We start from the raw sequence: 20,222 nt of genomic DNA, 5'->3' as shown, positions 1-20,222 counted from the left end.
AAGCCAAAAACATTTTTAAAAGTGCAGTCTGTTCTTAAAAGGAATTTGGAATAGGCTTGATCCTGGGCAAAAGCCAATCAGTTTCTATTCGTAGAAATAAAGTACTAGGCAGAATATATCAAAGATGAAATAACACGTGTTTTCAGTCTATTTTTATACTAAATAAAAAACAAACCTAATGTTAACTTCCTTTCTTACCTCAGGTTTTCCTAAGCACTAAAACATAAAAATAAGCAACACTGGTAAATCACAGCCACTGAAAAAGACAGGTAAAATAAAGGACACATATTCAAAGGTTTATCAGACATTCCAATAATCTGTTTCCTGGTATACTTTGCTGTGGTACAACAAGAAGTACTAGGTTCCATTTATAAAGGCAGTGAAGATGTTTATTCCCAGGAATGCTGGTCATGTTATATAGTTGTCCCTCTCCAAAATAAGAACTGCAAGCTCAATAAGGGTAATAAACCAGAGAAATGTACTGTATCTAGTTCAAATATGATTTAAAGGGGTAGTTCACATGTAAATTAACATTTAATATGTTATAGAATGGCCTATTCTTAGCATCTTTTCAACTCACCTACTATTGCTCTGTGATGCTACAATTTTATTATTTACCTTTCTATACAGACCCTTTCATATTCATCTTCCAGTCTCTCTTTAAAATTACTGCTTGGTTGCAAGGGTAAATGGGTGCAGTTGCTGCCGAAATGAAAAACTGCTTAACAAAAGCTGCTGAACAAAACTTTAAATAATTTAACAATAAGTCCAATTGCAAATGGTCTACATCACATTAAAAGTTAATTTAAAGGTGAACTATCCCTTTTACATTTGACAGATCTGTTCAACTTATTGCTCAAACTACACCTATCTTTACCTGTCACTCCAACCAGAAACCGCAAATGTCTTAAAGGCTACCCCCCATGATGATGATGATGATGATGAAGCAGCCCCTATCATAGCATATTTTTAAAAGGTAAAATGTGGTAGAGAGTGGAAGAATATTACATTATTAGATGGGTAATTCATGACTGGCCATACCCATGGTTCTATTCAGGTCAATAGCTCCTCCTTACTTCCTCATCTGCCAATCCACCCACAGGTATCAGAGCAAACAAAGGTACTTTCAACTCAGACATCAATGAGTTAAAATTCTGACCATGAGAACATCTGGGTACAGAGGTCCTGCTCCCCCAAATTGTCCCAGATATCTATGAAGTCCAAGAGACAGAAAACATAGTCTGGTTGATTCTGATGTCAGGCTAAGGATATTATCTTTTAAAGGAGAATTTTTGCTTTAACTGCTCGAATACTGAACCTTGTAGGGCTTGGATTCAGTTCTGCCAGACTCATGGATGCTGAAATATAAATCCCTGATTCGGCTGAGATACAATCCTGGATCTAAACATATAGCGATTTCTCAGTATTTTTGCACAAGGCTACAAGATGTGTTTTCAATGATAATGTGATAAATTGGATAATTTTATTTTGGGGAGGGGGCATATGGTTAATAAGGCACATAGTAGTCCCTAGAGTGCTATACTTATGGAGAAGCAGCTGCTACAGATAACAGGAAAAATGCTTCTGTATCATCACACCGTGACACGCAGAACTATAGTGTGTGTAAAAATGTACCCCTTGGAAGCAGCATTATTACACCGAATAGGGAAAATTCCATTTAAAAAACTTTTTCTAAAGCATTTCTAATTATTTCCCATTTAACATTTCTTTCTAGAAAAAAAAAACACGGAAAAGAATTATCTGAATCAGTAATCTGTGCATGTAGTTTGCATTAAGGATTAATGATTTTAATGGGTGTTCATCGCTGCTTGCACCAAGCACTAACACCCCACTGAAAATGCTCATACACTTATGGACTGATAAATGTGTAGAATCTTAAACTCTGAAATGAATCAGAATTCTGCAGCGCTGTTGTTTTATATAACTAGGTTAATATATCAATGAAAATAATATCCATTGTGCAGCCTGCACAAAAATAGGAATAAATAAGCAGCATATTGATGGTAATATAGAGTCTAATACACCAATCTATTTGTGGACTGTGCAGCTAACATTTTAATAATATATGCTAAGTTTACACTCAAATTCAAAGCATGGCTATTTATATGCCTCGTTAGGGAGAAGAGTCAAACTGATGTGATAGAAAAAGCATTGCTTGCATAAATGTTAGTGAGAAACTTAATTATGTACCCAAACAATAAATCTGATTTGTACTGTATTTCCTAAGGTGAATTTGCTTAACATCTTCGAGCTTGTCTATTTACTTTGTGTTTGCATTCCTGCATACTGCAGTGAGACTTTCTGTGTGTAAAAAGGATAATGACAAAAAGTAATATACTGCAGTAAAATAAAAGATACAATTCAATATTAAAAACAAAATCAGTCTACAAATGTTGCAAGGTTCCATTTAGCTATGATTTTGCATGAATTTCCTTATTTCAATGTTATACAGGGCCTTCCTCATCTGTTCTATGTATGTAATTCATGTGATTTAGTTGCATAAACACATTTACTTTACAGCGCTGCTAAATATGCTGGCGCTTTATAAATAAATGTTAATAATAATTACTAGCCTGTCCCCGCATAGCCAGTTTTAGCATTTTACAGTACTTACAAGGACCAACAACCCATTAGGGACCAGCCTGCTCACACAGTGTTTGAACTGTTCTCTCTTCTGCCACCTTTTGGGACTGTCACATCTGTAAAAACAGATGGCATGGGGTTCTCCAGCTAAAGTTCAATTTAGATATACCATAACTTGGTTCCATTGTGCCAACTAATCACACCAAACACGAATAGCCATTTCAAGTACAGTAACTACATTTTTAACCACAGTATCCTATGTCTATCCAACTTCCCTTAATCGTGGCCAACAGAATGCCATCTGTAATGCTGGCCCCACTATATTGTAACAGAAACACCAATGATGTTTTTCTACAACATACCTGAGGAATATGGTGCAAGTGGGTGCTTGAGAAAGAAAGAAAGAAAGAAAGAAAGAAAGAAAGAAAGAAAGAAAGAAAGAAAGAAAGAAAGAAAGAAAGAAAGAAAGAAAGAAAGAAAGAAAGAAAACATACTTTCTGTACTGTATATGGAGCAGAGTACTGATTGACTAGGTGCCAAATATAACCAAAACTTAAGCAGCCATTAACAAAAGTAATAGCAAACTGGCTTTGTTAAAAGAGTGTCTTGTTTTATAAAAGAAAAAGGTCACTTTGATGTCCATCAATGTCTGGGAAGCTTTACATATACTGTACACTTGCAATTGGTACAAAATGTACTTTCTTCTTGGGCACTGTGTTTTATGGGCAGCGGTCCTTTAAATAAAGCTTTTGTATAAATGCACTCCCCATTCATTTTATTTTGGAATATATAACAATGCATACAACAACTGCATGAGGGCCAATCACTTGCTCAACATTTACATAAACAATGTTAAAGGGAACCATTTCCTTCTCATGCCTCTCCAGATTTTTCATACATCCCCCAACTCACACAGGAATCTTTCTCTGCATAAAAACACATATACATAAATGTATGAATGAAAGTATTGTGCACACAAACAAAAACTGGACTTCGTAGAGTATAAAATATTACTCTACTTACTAAGCCCAAAGGTAACTGCAGAGGAGTCACAATACTTTTAGTAAATCACTTTAAATTTGTGAAATGCTGTAACTTGAATATTAAAGCTTATATTTATAACTACCATACACACATAAATGGGCCTTTAATTAAAAAATAAGATTAATTCCTTATTCTGTTAGTCTAGTTCTGGAGGGTCGAAGTGAAAATTCAAATTCTAGATTTTTTTTTTTTGGTCAAAATCGAATTGTGAATTATCCAAACTCGATTCAAGTTTTAATTTGAATTTTGAGATTTATCATGCTCGCCCTTTAAGAAATCAAATTAAACTATTAGCCACCTTAAACCTGCCAAATTGCTGTATAAGTCAATGGGAGAGGTCCAGGGATCAATTTGGTGATGTTTGCAGCATTCCTAAAATTTGAAAAAAATTTAATAGAGTTTAGCTAATTTGAATTGAGTTTTTCTAATTCGAATCAATTTGAAAAGAGTTTTCGGATCGAGAGAAAATGAAAGTTTATTAAAACATTTCGATTGGTCGAATTTCAAATTTATGGGAGTTTATAAAAACTCTCATGAATTCGAAATTCGACCCTTGATAAATGTGCCTCTTCGAATACTTCGAAATTCGACCATCGAATTTAAATACTTTGACTTCGAATATCGAAGTCGAAGTTTTTTTACATCGAATTTGGCCATTTGCGTAATGGCCAAATCGAACAATTTCAACGATTGATCGAACAATTTTTCTTCAACTTCAAAAATCATAGAAAACTGCTCTAGAAGGTCCCCATAGGCTAACATAGCACTTCGGCAGGTTTAATTTGGCAAAGTATTGAAGTCGAAGTTTTTTTAAAGAGACAGTACTTTGATTATCGAATGGTCGAATATTCGAACTATTTTACTTCAAATTGAAGTCGTAGTATCCTATTCGATGGTCGAAGTATCCAAAAAATTACTTTGAATTTCAAATTTTTTTTACTTCGAAAATTCCCTCGATTTCACTTCGACCCTTGATAAATCTGCCCCTAAGTGTATACAACTAATCCTATTCTCCCAAATGTCTGCATTTCAAATCATGTTTATTTGACTTTTCCAGTCACATGATTTACCCAAAACATGTTCCTATAGTATAAGTGTTGGCTGTTTCACTCTAAGAGAAGTAGTTAGCTCACAGTTGTGTATTGGAGGTATGGACTCAAAGCAAAAAATTGTGACTAAATGCAGAAGGGTACAACAAGAGAGGGTCTGTTGATGGACTCTTTTGGGTTTTGTTAGGACTGCCACCTATTACAAACTTGCAGTGTTACATTGCATTGTCCCTAGCAGTGACCTAGTAAGTTGACCATCTAAAATATAATGTTAAAAACCTGGTAAGATACTGGTTTATAACTGACATTTTAGGTTGACAATTTATACTAATTAAAGAACAGAAGTATAAACGATTGTAATTGCTTACTTTTGAAGTGGTTCATTTATGCTTACTCTCAAATCCTAGAACCTTAAAAACATGTGCTGAAACTGGCAGAATGGCAAAACCTAGGAGAGGAACTATAAGCAGCCAGTGCTGGACTGAAAGGTGCAGGATTCTCTTGAGAAGGTACTGAGACAGAGAAATGTAACTGAAGAGCATACAAATGCAATTACGGCTTATGAATACAGTCTTCTCAATAGTAGTTGGTACTAACCACTCTCTAAGAAATTAGTGAGTGCATATCTGCTCCTAGGGTAAGTAATGGTATACACACTAGGATGAATTTAATGTCATAAAATAAAAGAAATAAGATTGCAAACCATGTTATAACTGTACCCAGGGCTTATGATAAGACTCTGTAAGTGGTAGCTCCTGTTTAAAGGTCAGCAATTTGAAATAAACAGATGTGGAAGGGTGAAAAATCATATCTGTCTTGATTTTCATTTTACAGAATAATCACACTTTGCAGTGTCATTATGCCTTAGGAACCTCACTGAGCAAAGATTCTAAAGCTAGTACCATATGTTGTGGAGACGTTGTGTATCTCAGCCTTCAGAGAAACACAGGCCGAGAATCCACTCCTCCACTGCTGCTCTATTTGCCTGCACCCAAATACATTGCCTCAGCCCGAGCTGTTTTCAGGTGCAGGCTCATTGATTAGAAGAGCAGCAGTGGAAGAGTGGATTCTCTGCCTGCTTTTCTGGTACTAACCTAAAAATCTTTAAAGCCAAACTAAAGTTTAAGAAGTAGGCTAGTAATGCTGTACATTATGTTTTGGGCTTCTGTACCAGCCCAAGGCAACCACATCCCGTTAGCAGTAAAGATCTGTGTCTCCAAAGATGCCCCGGTAGCTCCCCATCTTCTTTTCTGCTGATTCACTGCACATGCTCTGTGCTGCTGTCACTTACTGAGCTTAGGGGCTGACTCAAAATATACAGTACACATAAAATAGAAATGTCACAGTATAAGGCTGATTAATAATTAATACAGATAATTACTACATGACAGCACAGAAAGTCAAGTGCAACTAGCACTAGAATTAAATAAATAGCCTTGTAGCATCAGCTTATATTACAGACAAACCTCATTTTCTGCTTGATAATTTGTGATGACCCCTAAGCTCAGCTTCTCAACAGCTGCTCAGAGCCCACTGAGCATGTGAGTGTCACAGACACTTTCCAAGATGTGACCCCCTGTGACAAGTTTGAATTCCTGGATCATTGCTGCTATTGACAAGCTGAAACTTTACTATGGTGCAATAAGTTCAGTATATAAAATTTGGAATTTTTAACCACATGAATTTTTAGTGTTTAATTCTCCTTAAATGAAGATTAATTGCTGGGGAGAGCAATGAGGAATCCCTGCAATAGACTTTTATAAACTCAGTAATTTGGTCTGTCTGGCCTTGGCCTAAAGGCAAGAATGAAAAAGTTTTCAGACAGGATCTGTGACAGAATGCTCCAATGACATCAGGAGTCCCAGCCATTAGCACAGCAAAAATAAAAACATGTTGACAAAAATATTGTAAAATTCTTCACACAATTCCAATACTAAGCATGAATTGCTGTTTTTAGGCACAATCAGAAATGTAATATTTCTATGTTCTGACCTTCCTTTTGTAGTCCTTTGCAAGATCTTCATCCCTGTGAGACGGCAGGTTTTGCCTTCCCACCGTTTGCTATAAACATCCATGTAATCTGCAGACAAATTTACAGCCTGCAACTGGACTTCACTGAACATCCCATAAGCATCTTGGACGAGGAGACATACACTGCAAAAAAAAAAAAAAAAAAAAAGTTCATGGATATTCAGTATGTGAAAAGCAAACACTTGATGAAATAATGAAATTAATTAAAATACAACAGCTGGCAACAGCGTACTCCAACTGCCGCACTTATATTCTGGAAGATAAATATTAAACGTATATTTCAATAAAATGGAGAATGTTTTTATTTTTTTTCCAATGCAATGCTCTTTTTATAATGTTCCGATAAATGAGGTAGTTCTTTTATCAAACCTTTGTTATAGGCAACTGAATTATTTTTTCAGTGCCTCCCAACTAACCAAACTGTGGACTGCAGCCTGAACATATGGAGCCAAAGAGTGGAAGAATTTAAATGCTTACAGTAACATAAACTAGTAAAATCCTAATCACCCACAGACAGAGAAACAAAATACCCTTTATGGGAAATGGCCATAAAACAGCAGCGCTGAGCTTGTGACTCCTGTCTTAATTCTAAACGGGAAAAAAAACAAAACACAAATATGGAAAATACTTTTACTGTAATTCTTGAAAAGTAACCTCTGTGACCAATACAGTATTATGAAACAACTGTGAAACCAATTACTTTTTGAAAACATGTTAAAACATTTCCAAAATGTCAATTGTTTGTATATAGTAAAACATATTAGTCAGTGTAATATTGCAAGTTATTACAGTATATAAGAACACGGGGGATTGATCAAAAGTGATAGATATGATCTCTTCTGTTGAGAGCATTTTTTACGCTCAGATATCCTGACATGATTGGCTGAATATAATGTTAAGGTAGCCGTACATGAGCCAATAAAAAAAGCTGTCAATTTCAGACTGTTTGTGGGTCCATACTAATGGACTGGACTGCCTGGCCAATATCTGGTAGCTGGGTAGAAAATCTTGTTAGACAAGGACTGCATTGACAATTTCAGGCAGCCCTCTTAAGAACGGTCTCCTCTGGCCCCCACATTATGATCCAAGTGCCGGCCCGGGATGCCAAACAAACAGATCGTTCTGATTTGGCCCAGTTGGGAGGTTTCCTCAATATCTGCTTACTTCATGACCTCAATATATGAGCAGCTGTTACAGTGTATGCCCATCTTTACTCTCCAAACCAATACTTCAGAAGCCATTTCTATATCTTGCCATCAAGGCTACTACTGTTCAGAACAGTCCTGTCAGCCAGTTAGGTGTGTGGGTATATATGCTATTAAAACAGGCCTGGCAACAGAGTTGAGAAATGAGGGGCAATTTAGAAATATCTGCCAAACCATGCTTACACCGTATTTACTCTTATTGAGAGAGTAGGGCTTCATTTTAATAGTCATAGGGCTCCAAACTGCTGTGGCACTTCAGACAACTGGCAACCCTTTGCAGCTTAAATCAGGATTTTAAAAAGTATATTCTGCGATCTTCTACGATGGCCTCTTACGCCTGCAAAAAGCAAGCTTGGGAGGTGGTTCTTTTTGTGCCACCGAGTTGTTGGTTGAAGAAACCAGTACAAAATTTAAGCCAGGGTAACAACCTATTTATCATGATGTCCAAATTAATTTGGGGGTCGGTTTTGTGACCAAAAAAATGTGCTTAGAAAACAGTTATTTGCTCTCATTTTCATAACTATTGTTTTACCATGGAAAGAAATTTCACATTATTACAAGAGATCTGCTCTAAACAGCATGGGTTGCAAGCAACCTACAGGTTAAGGCTTTTAACGGCCTAAGTCCATTAAAAAAGCTCATGTTTCATTGGAGATTTAAAAGCTGTTTAAAGTAATGTGACACTGTGTGACTTTAATCTTCTCATGGAACCTTGTGTAAAGAACACAGACAATGTCCTGCTTCTGTCGGTGCATAAATACATCCATGTGTAGCATGTGTGTATCACACAGAGGTACCTATCTTGTCCAGCAGCACAGTAGGAACTGTGTACAGGCCCAAAATAAGTGTGTGTGTGAGAAGGTGCAAGGTAGAAGTAGGATACAGGAGGCCAGCAATTGTATTTAAAATGTAAAAAAATGAAAAGAAACTGTTAAAAGCATTTTGGGATGCAAACCTCCTGAAGTCTGCTTATATCTACCCAGGGGAATTTACCACGTGTCCATCAAAGCTTCCACAAATCTTTTTTTTTATGATTAACTCTTCACAAAAAACAAGTGTAATTTAACAGCATAAAACAAATGCATTGCTATTTCTCCAATTGTAATGTACCAAAATCAGCACTACAATTTAGCGGGACAAAGAATAAACTGACTGGAACTTCAGTTGTGACTTAATTGTGCAGATATGACATGGCTTTGTAGCTCATGGCATCTTCCAAGAATGGGCCCCAAAGCTTTATGCAACTTTGCCCTTTATTTATCACAGTCAAGCACGGTTCACTGGGTCTGTGTCGATACTGACTGTCCCTCAGGGGGTTTCTCTTATCTTGTTTTGAAGTGCTCTGCTACATAGCATTTAGACAACACTACCCAGTGCTACAGACACTCCCTTGTCTCAGTCAGCACATACAGGCACAGACAGTGACTGCAGCCTTCCAGTCCAGCAACTTGTCAAGTCAGGTTTTAAGGTGGAGTGCTGTAGCCCATTTCAGCAGTGCACATGCTGCTGGGGTGGAAGCAGTGCATTATGTGAACCAATTGCTGCTCTTTTAAATCCAATTTGCTTCTCTCGATTTCCCTGCGTAGAACAAGCTCTATCTGACTTGAAATCTGAGTTGGAGTCACAGACCTGATATGATCATGTCTGTACAAGAATATCTCTGCGATTCTGCAACAAAGTATATTTTACGGTAATCAAAATACAACTTTTTTAAGTCAGTAGCAGACACCTACCCAAAAGTGCTTGTGATATATATATATATATATATATATATATATATATATATATATATATATATATATATATATATATATCTTGAATCAGCCGCTTGCACTCTGAACCAGCATTCCATAAGCGTGGGTGCAGGGTGAAAGCATTTATGTATAGTTCAAGAGGACCCTCACTCCTTGGTTAGTGAACCAAAAATATTTTTATTTTTCAAACTTGTGCATCCAACGTTTCGACCCACATTAGGTCCGCCCTAATGTGGGTCGAAACGTTGGATACACAAGTTTGAAAAATAAAAATATTTTTGGTTCACTAACCAAGGAGTGAGGGTCCTCTTGAACTATATATATATATATATATATATATATATATATATATATATATATATATATATATACACACTTACCAAACCAAGATTTAGAGCATTTGTTTTACTCTCTTGGTTTTAATCCAGCATGTCTCGTGTTAGTATTCAATGGTAAATATTTACATCTCTGTTAAGATTCTGAAAGCAAGAATATTGCATAACCCACTGGTGCACTGAGTCACTGCGGTGGGATTTGACAATATACAAGCGTACAGAGGAGGCGTAGGGATACTTATATGAACCATTAGACAAATTATATATATATATATATATATATATATATATATATATATATATATATATATATATATATATATATATATATATATATATAGCAAAGCAACAAACAGTCCGCACGCATAGGTCTTAAATGAAAGAAAATGAGTGTAGTTTATTCAACGTTTCGGCTCCTGAAGATGGCTCATGTAGCTGAGCCGAAACTTTGAATATACTACACTAATTTTCTTTCATTTAAGACCTATGCGTGCAACAGAAATAAAAACTGATATTTTATATATGGGAGGGCTGGTTCTTCAGAGATATATATATCAGTCGGATTCAAGGAGATTTAGTCTCCTAGCGACTAATCGTCTCATTTTTCGGGCGACTAATCTACCTGAAAAGCCTTCCCGCCGGCGATTTAGATTCTAGCTGGCGGGAAGGCTTTTTGGGGAGAGACGATTAGTCGCTGGGTGACTAAATCTCCCCGAATCTTCCTGTGTTTCTCTGCCTTTACTGGGCTCGGCAACAGAAATATACATTCTAGCCATGGAAAGCATAAGGGCAGAGACACACGCTGATGTTTTGGAAGATTAGTTGCCATGGAAAGCATAAGGGCAGAGACACGCGGCTTTCCGAAGTCGCCGGAAGTTTCCTCATGAGGCGAATTCGGAAAACGAATCGTTCCGAATGCCATCCCGCCGGCGATATACATTCTTACCGACGGGAAGGCAGTTCAGGGAGATTAGTTGCCTGAAGAAGAAGCGATTTGTCGCTGCCCGACAAATCTCCTGAAATAGCAGCATGTGTCTCTGCCCTAAGAAGTGAGATTAAAACCATAAATTCTCCGGCTGGACTGCTGTGTGGTTGGCAGGAGACCAGTGGATGACTATGCTTTCTATTTTGTAAAGTCTTGGTCTGGTCCACCAAAGCCTAGAAGTGGTTCCAGCTCCTTGTTATCCAAGAACATTAGTCACGTTGTGCATCAAGAACAAGACTGATTCTGCAGCAGGATGAAAAAATAATGCATTGTTGCACAGTAAATCTGTGATGCGAAATAACTACAGAGACCGCACACCTGCACCTGCCGGGGGTCTAAGCATATGTCAGGCCCTGTGTAAGTCCTGAACACTGTAACAATATGTATGTTCTGATTATCTTAATGAGGTGGGGTAAAGGTGGTGGCAGACGGGGAGATTAGTTGCCCAGCGACAAATCTTCACTACTGCGGGCGACTAATCTCTCCAAAATGCCTTCCCTGCCGGCAAGAATATGAATCGCCGGTGGGATGGCATATGAATCGCTTCGGGTTTCCGAAATTGCCTGAAGTTTCCTTGAAGCAATTCATATGCCATCCTGCCGGCGATTCTTATTCTTAGTAGGGGAAGGCCTTTTCGGGGAGATTAGTCATCGCATAGAGAAGATTTGTCGCTGGGCGACTAATCTCTGCGTCTGCAACCACCCTAAAAGATCTTGCTTTGAAGGCCAGCTACTTCTCATTACTATACAGAGTTTAGCATTACTGTCTACCAGAACTGGGTTCTTGGGTTCACTTCTGCAAGAAGCCTTTATGGTTTTTATGTGAATGATAATAGATTCTAGGAAGAAACTAATAAATGTCCCTGGGATCTCTTGATACTGACATGGGACCTTTGTAAGAAGTGGGACAAAACCCAGCTCCATACTAAGCAATGAGTGTTCTTATCCCATTCACACTACAACTTCGCCAGCGTTCGGCGCCCTGGACACAACTTTGCATGCTAGTGAATTAGTGTTGTCTGAATGAATTTTCGCCTGGCAAAGTGTTGCACTGCCTGCGAAGCCGCCGCAATAAATGAGAAATGATTTTCTTCGCCAAGGAATTTTTAAAAATGTATTACTAATTGTGCTACATGACACCATAACTTATAAACAATACAACAAGCAGGCAGGATAGAATCTCACAGTGAAATGAAGCTAATAACAAGAATATGCTTATAGCATTTTGTAAGACAAGCAAGAAAAACAGGGGGCAGGGGGACAAGCAGGCAGTAAACAGACATGATAATAGACTGGCAGATGATGGATTCAATAGAAAAAAACAGATCTCTCTCCCCCTATCTTCCTTCTCCTCGACCTCCCCGTGTTCCCATGTTTATGTGCTTTGCACTCATTCATTGGCTGGCATGTGCAGGGGTGTAGGAGTGACTGTGTGGCTTCAAGCACATGGGGAGTGTTTACAAGCTCTCCCGGTAGCTGTTCCTGCTCAATTCCAGGAATTGGCCTTTTATTTTTGCCACTCCATTCTGTCCCCTCTTCCAGCTCTGGGTCAATATGTCAGCTCGTGACAGGCAGTTAGTGAGATCACTGAGGGAATGTGCCTTTGTGGGCCTTCCTCACTGTAGCACAGAGGCCTCGGCAGGAGAGCTGGGGAGACTCAGGGTGGGTGGAGAGCTTTTGCTGCTCATTCCTACCAACCACAGCACAGGGAGAGATGATAAACACCACGGTCTTGAAACCAGATACAACAGCACATTGTGTTCTTCTTTGACTGAAAAACAAGCAGACTTATCCCAGCTTTAAGTAAACAGTTAATCCTCCTGTTTATCTTTTTCTGCTGCAATTGATGTGCAGCTTGTTTCATGTCAGGCCCTCTGCAAACCTGTCTCTATACTGCATACTTGTGAGGCATGCCGAAATTATCCCCAAACTCCCCTTACTGGAGATGGAGAGGTCTATTCACCCACAGTGTACACAATCCTGTTATAGGTACGGGATCCTGGAAACCCGTCATCCTGCAAGCAACGAATTACTCAAAGGCCTTCTCCCATAGACTTCATTTTATTCAAATAACAAAGTTTTTAAAAATTTTTCTTTTTCTCTATTTTCTTTCCGCAGAAAGAGGAAGATTACTTTCCATGATTTATCAAACACGGCCTACAGCAGTGCTGTCCTTCTGTGGTGCAGAGGGCCAGAATTTTTCTGGCATACATGATGGAGTGTTCAACAATGGAAGCCCTGTTTTTAAACCACACCTATGTTACCACAAGAACTTTTACGACCATATCCACATTAATGGTGGTAGCACACCAAAAAACCAAATGGTTGGTGCTCATACAGGAAGCATAGGACAGGCAGAGTATGGCACACACAGGAAGCATAGGACAGGCAGAATATGGCACACCCAAGAAGCATAGGGCAGGCAGAGTATGGCACACACAAGGAGCATAGGGTAGGCAGAATATGGCATATACAGGGAGCATAGGGCATGCAAAGTATGGCATATACATGGAGCATAGGGCAGGCAGAGTATGGCACACCCAAGAAGCATAGGGCAGGCAGAGTATGGCACACACAGGGAGCATAGGGCAGGCAGAGTATGGCACACACAGGGAGCATAGGGCAGGCAGATTATTGCACACACAGGGAGCATAGGGCAGGCAGATTATTGCACACACAGAGAGCATAGGGCAAACAGATTAAAGCAACCACAGGGATCATAGGGTATGCAGATTATGGCACACACAGGGATCATAGGGCAGGCAGAGTATGGCACACACCGAGGGAGTAGGACACACACAGGCAGAATATGGCACACACAGGGAGCATATGGCAGGCAGCGTAGGACACATACAGTGAGCATAGGGAAGGCAGAGTATGGCACATACAGGGAGCATAGGACAGGCAGAGTATGGCACATACAGGGAGCACAGGACAGGCAGAGTATGGAACACACAATAAGCATCGGGCAGGCAGGCAAAGTATGGCACATACACAGAGCATAGGAGAGGCAGAGTATGGCTCATACATAGAGCAAAGGGAAGGCAGAGCATAGCTCACACATAGGAGCCAGTTGGGTAACTAGATGTTATTGTGCCCCACAAAAATTAATTTTAGGGACCTCAAAATATGCAGAGGTTGCCCTGTTTTTCCAATACATTAATTAGGTCTTCACAGCCCCTTATATCTCCTGGGGCCCCCTGCAGCTGCAGGGTCTGCATTCTCTGTAGCTACACCCCTGCAAGCAGCAGAGTATGGCACACACAGGGAGCATAGGGCAGGCAAAGTATGGCACACACAGGGAGCATAGGGCATGCAGATTATGGCACACACAGGGCGCATAGGGCAGGCAGAGTATGGCATGCACAAGGAGCATAGGGCAGGCAAAGTATGGCACACACTGGGAGCATAGGGAAGGCAGATTATGGCACACACAGGGAGCATAGGGCAGGCAAAGTATGACACACACAGGGAGCATAGGGCAGGCAGAATATGGCACATACAGGAGCATAGGGCAGGCAGAATATGGCACACACAGGGAGCAAATAAAGGCAGAACAGAGCAAGAAACTCATCAGGACCACTCTAAAATGAACAGGTCATACTGTGCTGGTGCCCCTTCAGCATTTTGTTTGAAGTGTGAACAGGTGAACAATGTGGGCAGTTTCAATCTGGGTCTAAAATGTGAACAGTACAGGGCTTTAGGGTGTGAACAATAGAGGTGTTACAGGTGTGAACAATGCAGGAGGGATTACATGAGTTAACAATGCAGGATTTTATAGTCTGGATTTAAAGTGTAAACAATGCAGTGGCCAGTTAATCACTGTAGTGATACCATTTAAAGGCCCCCAGTCCGCCAGTTGGACAGCACTGTCCTAAAGAAAAATGACATTTTCCACTTCCAGGAATTCAGAAACTGACAGATTGTGTTTTGTGATTTAAATGGTTCAAGGAATAGCAAGAGCACAATATTGATATTGCACCATCATGGTCTCTGGAGTATGCCTCAGCTGGGGCAAGCAATGTGGCAGATTCCCTGATATTTATAAAGGTATAATATCCTTTATCCATAAACCTGTTATCCAGAAAGCTCCATCTACCATAGACTCCATTTTAATCAAATAATTAAAAAATTTTTAAAAAATGAATACCTTTTTCTCTGTAACAATAATACCTTGTACTTGATCCCAACTGAGATATAATAAATCCAAAACAATTCAACTGGGTTAAGGTAAAATGCAAATTCATATAGAAGAAATGTCCTGTACACATATTAAGCTATAACCTTATATTTAATTTACTATATACAGGAAATTAAATTGAGGACAAAATTAAGTTTTTAACAATCACATGCCCCCTTTGGCTTATTTAGGTAATAAAACATTTTCCTCTCATCCAGTCATTTTCCCACAGCACTTTGTGGACCTGCTTTGCTTTCAGGAAACCACTGTATAAATGGTAAACAATGGCCTTCGTTTCACACCACAGCTATATACCATACAGATGAAACATCAACAAGGAAGAAACAGTGTAATAACTACAGGGGCGAATGATGGTGACAGTGACAAGTTGTGGTAGGGGGATTGGAAGGGAGACTTGCGTATACATTTCTGGAGGTGGAGGTGTACGCGTCGCTTAGTATAATATAAATATGCCACAGACCATCTCTGAATATTACTTGCACATTAGGCAGGTATAAGGGTATACACAAAACAAATAGCAGCTCCACACTTAAAACATTTGGTGCACATTAAAATATGAAAACCATGACGAACAGCATAGGCGTTATCTCAACGCTCCATTGATCTATGGCGCATTTCTTGCCAGTGCACCCTTCATAAGAAGAGGTTAAAGGAGAAGGAAAGCTCGAAGACGGTTTATTGCCAATAGATTAGCCACAATAGTGCAAACTAGAATGCTATATTTATTCTGCAGAATCCTTTACCATACCCGAGTAAACAGATCTAGACACTGTATCTGTTTGTTTAGGATAGAAGCAGCCATATAAGCTTGGTGTGACATCACTTCCTGCCTGAGTCTCTCCCTGCTCACTTACAGCTCTGAGCTCAGATTACAGCAGGGGTGGGAGGAGGGAGGGGGAGAGGAGCAAACTGAGCATGCTCAAGCCCTGCCCTGGAGGTTTATGCTGAAAACAGGAAGTCTGATACAGAAGCCCATGTGTACACAATAAAAGGAAAGAAATGCCGTGTTTCTTTTAACAGAGGACTCAGAGCAGCATTACTTTGAGGGTTTACTGGTGTATTTATATAGACCTTTCTGATAAAGCTTACTTAGTTTTAGTCTTTTCTTCTCCTTTAAAGACTAGCGGTAGGCTGCATAGCCACCTGCCTATGGAGCAACCACTTTTGTTGCATGAAGGGCCACAATTCCATAAACTGTTTATTGAAGTGTATTTAGGGTTGCCACCTTTCCCCCCGATGAAGTCCAGGGGGGAGGTGGACTGTGACATAACAGGTGTGGGGCCATGACATGATGGGGGGGGGCGGGACGGTGACATGTGTGGGCATGACTGTGCAGTCAGAGGCGGGCTATGATGTGTCAGTCTGCGATTGGCCAATCGACGCGTCAGTCACCTAATTTGGAAAACTGGGCAGCCAGTTTTGACCCAAACAAAGTCCATAATCCAAGGGTGTTAATTAAAGGGAATCTTAACAAAAAAAATTAATGATGTAACAGCACTTTTGCAATTAACATTAATTTACTAATTTAAAAAAGTTTCATATATATAAGCAGTTTAGTAGGCTTTGTTCAACAGCCCTTTTTTGAGGCCCCAAGAGTCACGACCATAATATATTGTATTAAGTTAAATGCTGACTCTCAGTTCAGCCAAAAGCCTGCCATTAACATGTAACTTAACATGCAAATATTTCACAAACAGCTAAGAATAGAAAATGTATGTAAATTGCAAAAGTTCTCATGGAAGCACCCTGAGTCTGTTTACATCATTTGCTTCATTTTTTGGTTTTTGATTCCCTTTAAACCATGTAACTCTCAGACAGCTGAAGAACGATCGCTACCATAATACTCTACTAGTTAAAGGAATAGTAACACCAAAAAAGGAAAGTGTTTTCAAGTAATGAAAATATCATGTACTGTTGCCCTGCACTGGTAAAACTGATCTGTTTGTATCAGAAACACTACTATAGTTCATATAAACAAGCTGCTGTGTAGCAATGGCAGAAATTGAAAAAAGGCTATATGGCACAGGTTATATAGTGGATTACAGATAACACCATTATGTTCTACAGAGCTCATTTGCTATCTGCTGTGTAACCTGAGCCTTTTCTCATTTGAATAGCTGTCCCCATTGCTTCACAGCAGCTTATTAATATAAACAATAGTAGTATTTCTGAAGCAAACACAGCAGTTTTACCAGTGCAGGTCAACACTGCATTATATTTGTATTACTTTAAAACACTTTAATTTTTTTGATGTTACTGTTCCTTTAAGCATTTCTTTGCACATTTTTTTCTTTTTTTTATTGGAGAAATGCTTTTTGGGGGGACATACTTTTTGAGAAATACATTCTCTTCTGACTGTATTGTAGAAATACTCTATAGACAAAGTGGCTGGGCTGAATGGGACAGGGAAGCAGTGGCTTTCTTACTAGGTTATTAAATTCAAAGACTACTGTGTGAAAAGGCAGGTATGCAGGTAATCTAAGGGCAGAACAGCATAGTATGGTGCACAGTGATAGTATATCTGCACTTAATCTGACCTCAACCAAGTGCACATAATCACTGATCTGTGTCACTGTACTAATCTTACTGTATTCTTATCTGGGCCAAACTGAAGGATTTTCAGGTCTAGTGCCTTTAACTGTAACATAAATTAAAACCTTTGTTCTTACAGATGGTTTGTATACAGAAGAAAAAATACACACTCTAGGTAAAGTGTAAAGGTGGCCATGCAAACACCAGTATTCAGTGTGTATGGTGGAAAACAAAGTGACTGATATCGGCAAAAGGCTTGGATAATGGTCACCTGCTCGATCAGCCAGAATGGAAATTGATTATCGGGCGCCGAACACCCTTTAAAATGCTGAATCCTCAGATAGAGGTAGAATTATATTGTTTCTACCTGCATATCTGACAATTCAGCTCTTAAAGGGGTGGTTCACCTTTAAACGGGACCCGTCACAGAAAAATATTATTCCAAATCCTATTTTATCATATTGGTCAAGCAAAATTAGCTTTACTCTTACACTGTATAAATTATTTAAATCTTGTTTCCTTCAGTCTGAGAGCTCATAATTATAGCAAGCAGGCAGGAGCCATTTTGTGGAGACTGTTATTAAGGCAAGCCTTGCATCATCTCAGAATCTTGTTTGTGCACCAGAATGGGGGAGCCTATGTCCATCCCCATGCCCTGGCTACACAATTAAATGGTAAAGAGAAAGGGGGAATGTGGGGAATGCAGTGATATCTAGTGCTGAATGGAAAGTGAAAGTAATCGCCTGCTCTGTCCCTATGCCTAAGGCATAGAGGAGGGGCAGCAATATTTGATTTGATTTGAGTTTAGAATGCTTTAATAAAAAAAAGAATTTGGATTTCATGTTTAATTTAAAAAGGACCTTTATTATGCTGTTTTTTTTATGTCTGGGTGACAGGTCCACTGTAAGTTAACTTGTAGCATGTTCTAGAATGGTCCAATCTAAGCAACTTTCCAATTGGTCTTCATTATTATTATTTTTTTATAGTTTTTTAATTATTTGCTTTAATTTCCAGATTTCAAATGTCACTGACCCCATCAAAAAGCAAATGCTCTATGAAGGCTACAAATGTATTGTTTTCACTAATTTTCATTACTCATCTTTATATTCAGGTCCTGTCCTATTCATATTTCAGTCTCTTATTCAAATCAATGCATGGTTGCTAGGGTATTTCAGACCCTAGTAACCAGATTGCTGAAATTGCAAACTGGAGAGCTGCTGATTGAAAAGCTAAACAACTCAAAAAACACAAATAATAAAAAATGAAAACCAATTGCAAATTGTCTCTGAATGCCACTCTTTACATCATACAAAAAGTTAACTTAAAGGTGAATAACCCCTTTAAATTTTGTAGAGAGAATGAACAATCGTACCCATGGCCAATGGTTAAGGATTAGCCTAAGGAAGCAGCATGGCTAAACTATAACAGGCAATGTTCACATTGATCTACCTATCTCTCAAAATCTTGTGGAATGAGCTCGAACAGCATGTTATTTTGTTTTGTGTTAAATAAATCTCATCTTGCTTATTGTAATCTGATAAATCAGTTGATACTATGTCATTACTAGTGTATAAGTGGCATTTTATGTATCTCAGTGAAGGACATATGTCTAGCTAAGTATAGCTTGTCAAGTGAAATTGCAGACTGCTACAGTCAGATCAAAATATTCTGTCAGGTTGGAGCATAAAAAAATGCATGTAGTTGTCAGTAGACAAAATAAATGGCATTTTATATGATGTGCATACATCTCATACATCTCACTTGTTGATTTCAGTAAAGCACTTTTATAGTTCAGCCCACCCATGAGAAACACAGAAGATTAGCCCACCAACATCTCTTATTTATTCGTGATTGTTTATTCCACTGTGCATTTCAACATATCGATCCGTGTGTGCGTGTGTGTGTGCGTGTGTGTCTGTCATGGTCCCGTGGTGGGTGCTTGGTCAAGGGTTTAGCATACAAAGTTCAGATTGGACCAGCATTCCAATTGTATTTTAAAATGATTTTATTGAATCATCACTCATATTTTTCCAAAGTTTATATATATATATATATATATATATATATATATATATATATATATATATATATATATATATATATATATATATTACATATTAAGGGACAATATACAACCCTTTTCAACATAAATGCAATAAATAGGGCTTGAGCTAAACATACTTTTTGCCTGTTGTTTTAATTAAAGGGGACCAGTCACCCAAAAAAATTATTCAAAATCCTATTTTATCACAATAGTCAAGCAAAATTAACTATAATTACACTGTATAAATTATTTGATTCTTGTTTCCTTCCATTTGGGAATTCAAAATGATAGCAAGCAGGCAGGAGCCATTTTGTGGGCACTGTTTTTAAGGAAAGCCTTGCATCATCTCAGAATCTTGTTTGTGCACCAAAATGGGGGGCCTGATGTCCATCCCCATGCCCTGGCTACACAATTAAATGGTGAAGAGAACAGGGGAATG

General features: G+C 38.7%; 1 protein-coding gene across 1 annotated transcript in view; it reads right to left on the bottom strand.

Moving 5' to 3' along the window:
* The window catches only part of spidr.L (scaffold protein involved in DNA repair L homeolog), a 205,376-nt gene that overhangs the window by 33,241 nt on the left and 151,913 nt on the right, over window positions 1–20,222 (bottom strand). Inside the window, exon 11 of the mRNA XM_041566418.1 lies at window positions 6,690–6,851. Within this exon, the coding sequence (XP_041422352.1) occupies window positions 6,690–6,851 (162 nt within the window). The remainder of the gene's footprint in view (window positions 1–6,689; window positions 6,852–20,222) is intronic.

The sequence above is a fragment of the Xenopus laevis genome, chromosome 6L, assembly GCF_017654675.1.
Source record: "Xenopus laevis strain J_2021 chromosome 6L, Xenopus_laevis_v10.1, whole genome shotgun sequence".
In the NCBI taxonomy this organism is placed as follows: Eukaryota; Metazoa; Chordata; class Amphibia; order Anura; family Pipidae; genus Xenopus; species Xenopus laevis.
The sequence above is the reverse complement of the archived record's forward strand: the minus strand, read 5'-3'. Positions and strand labels throughout refer to the sequence as shown.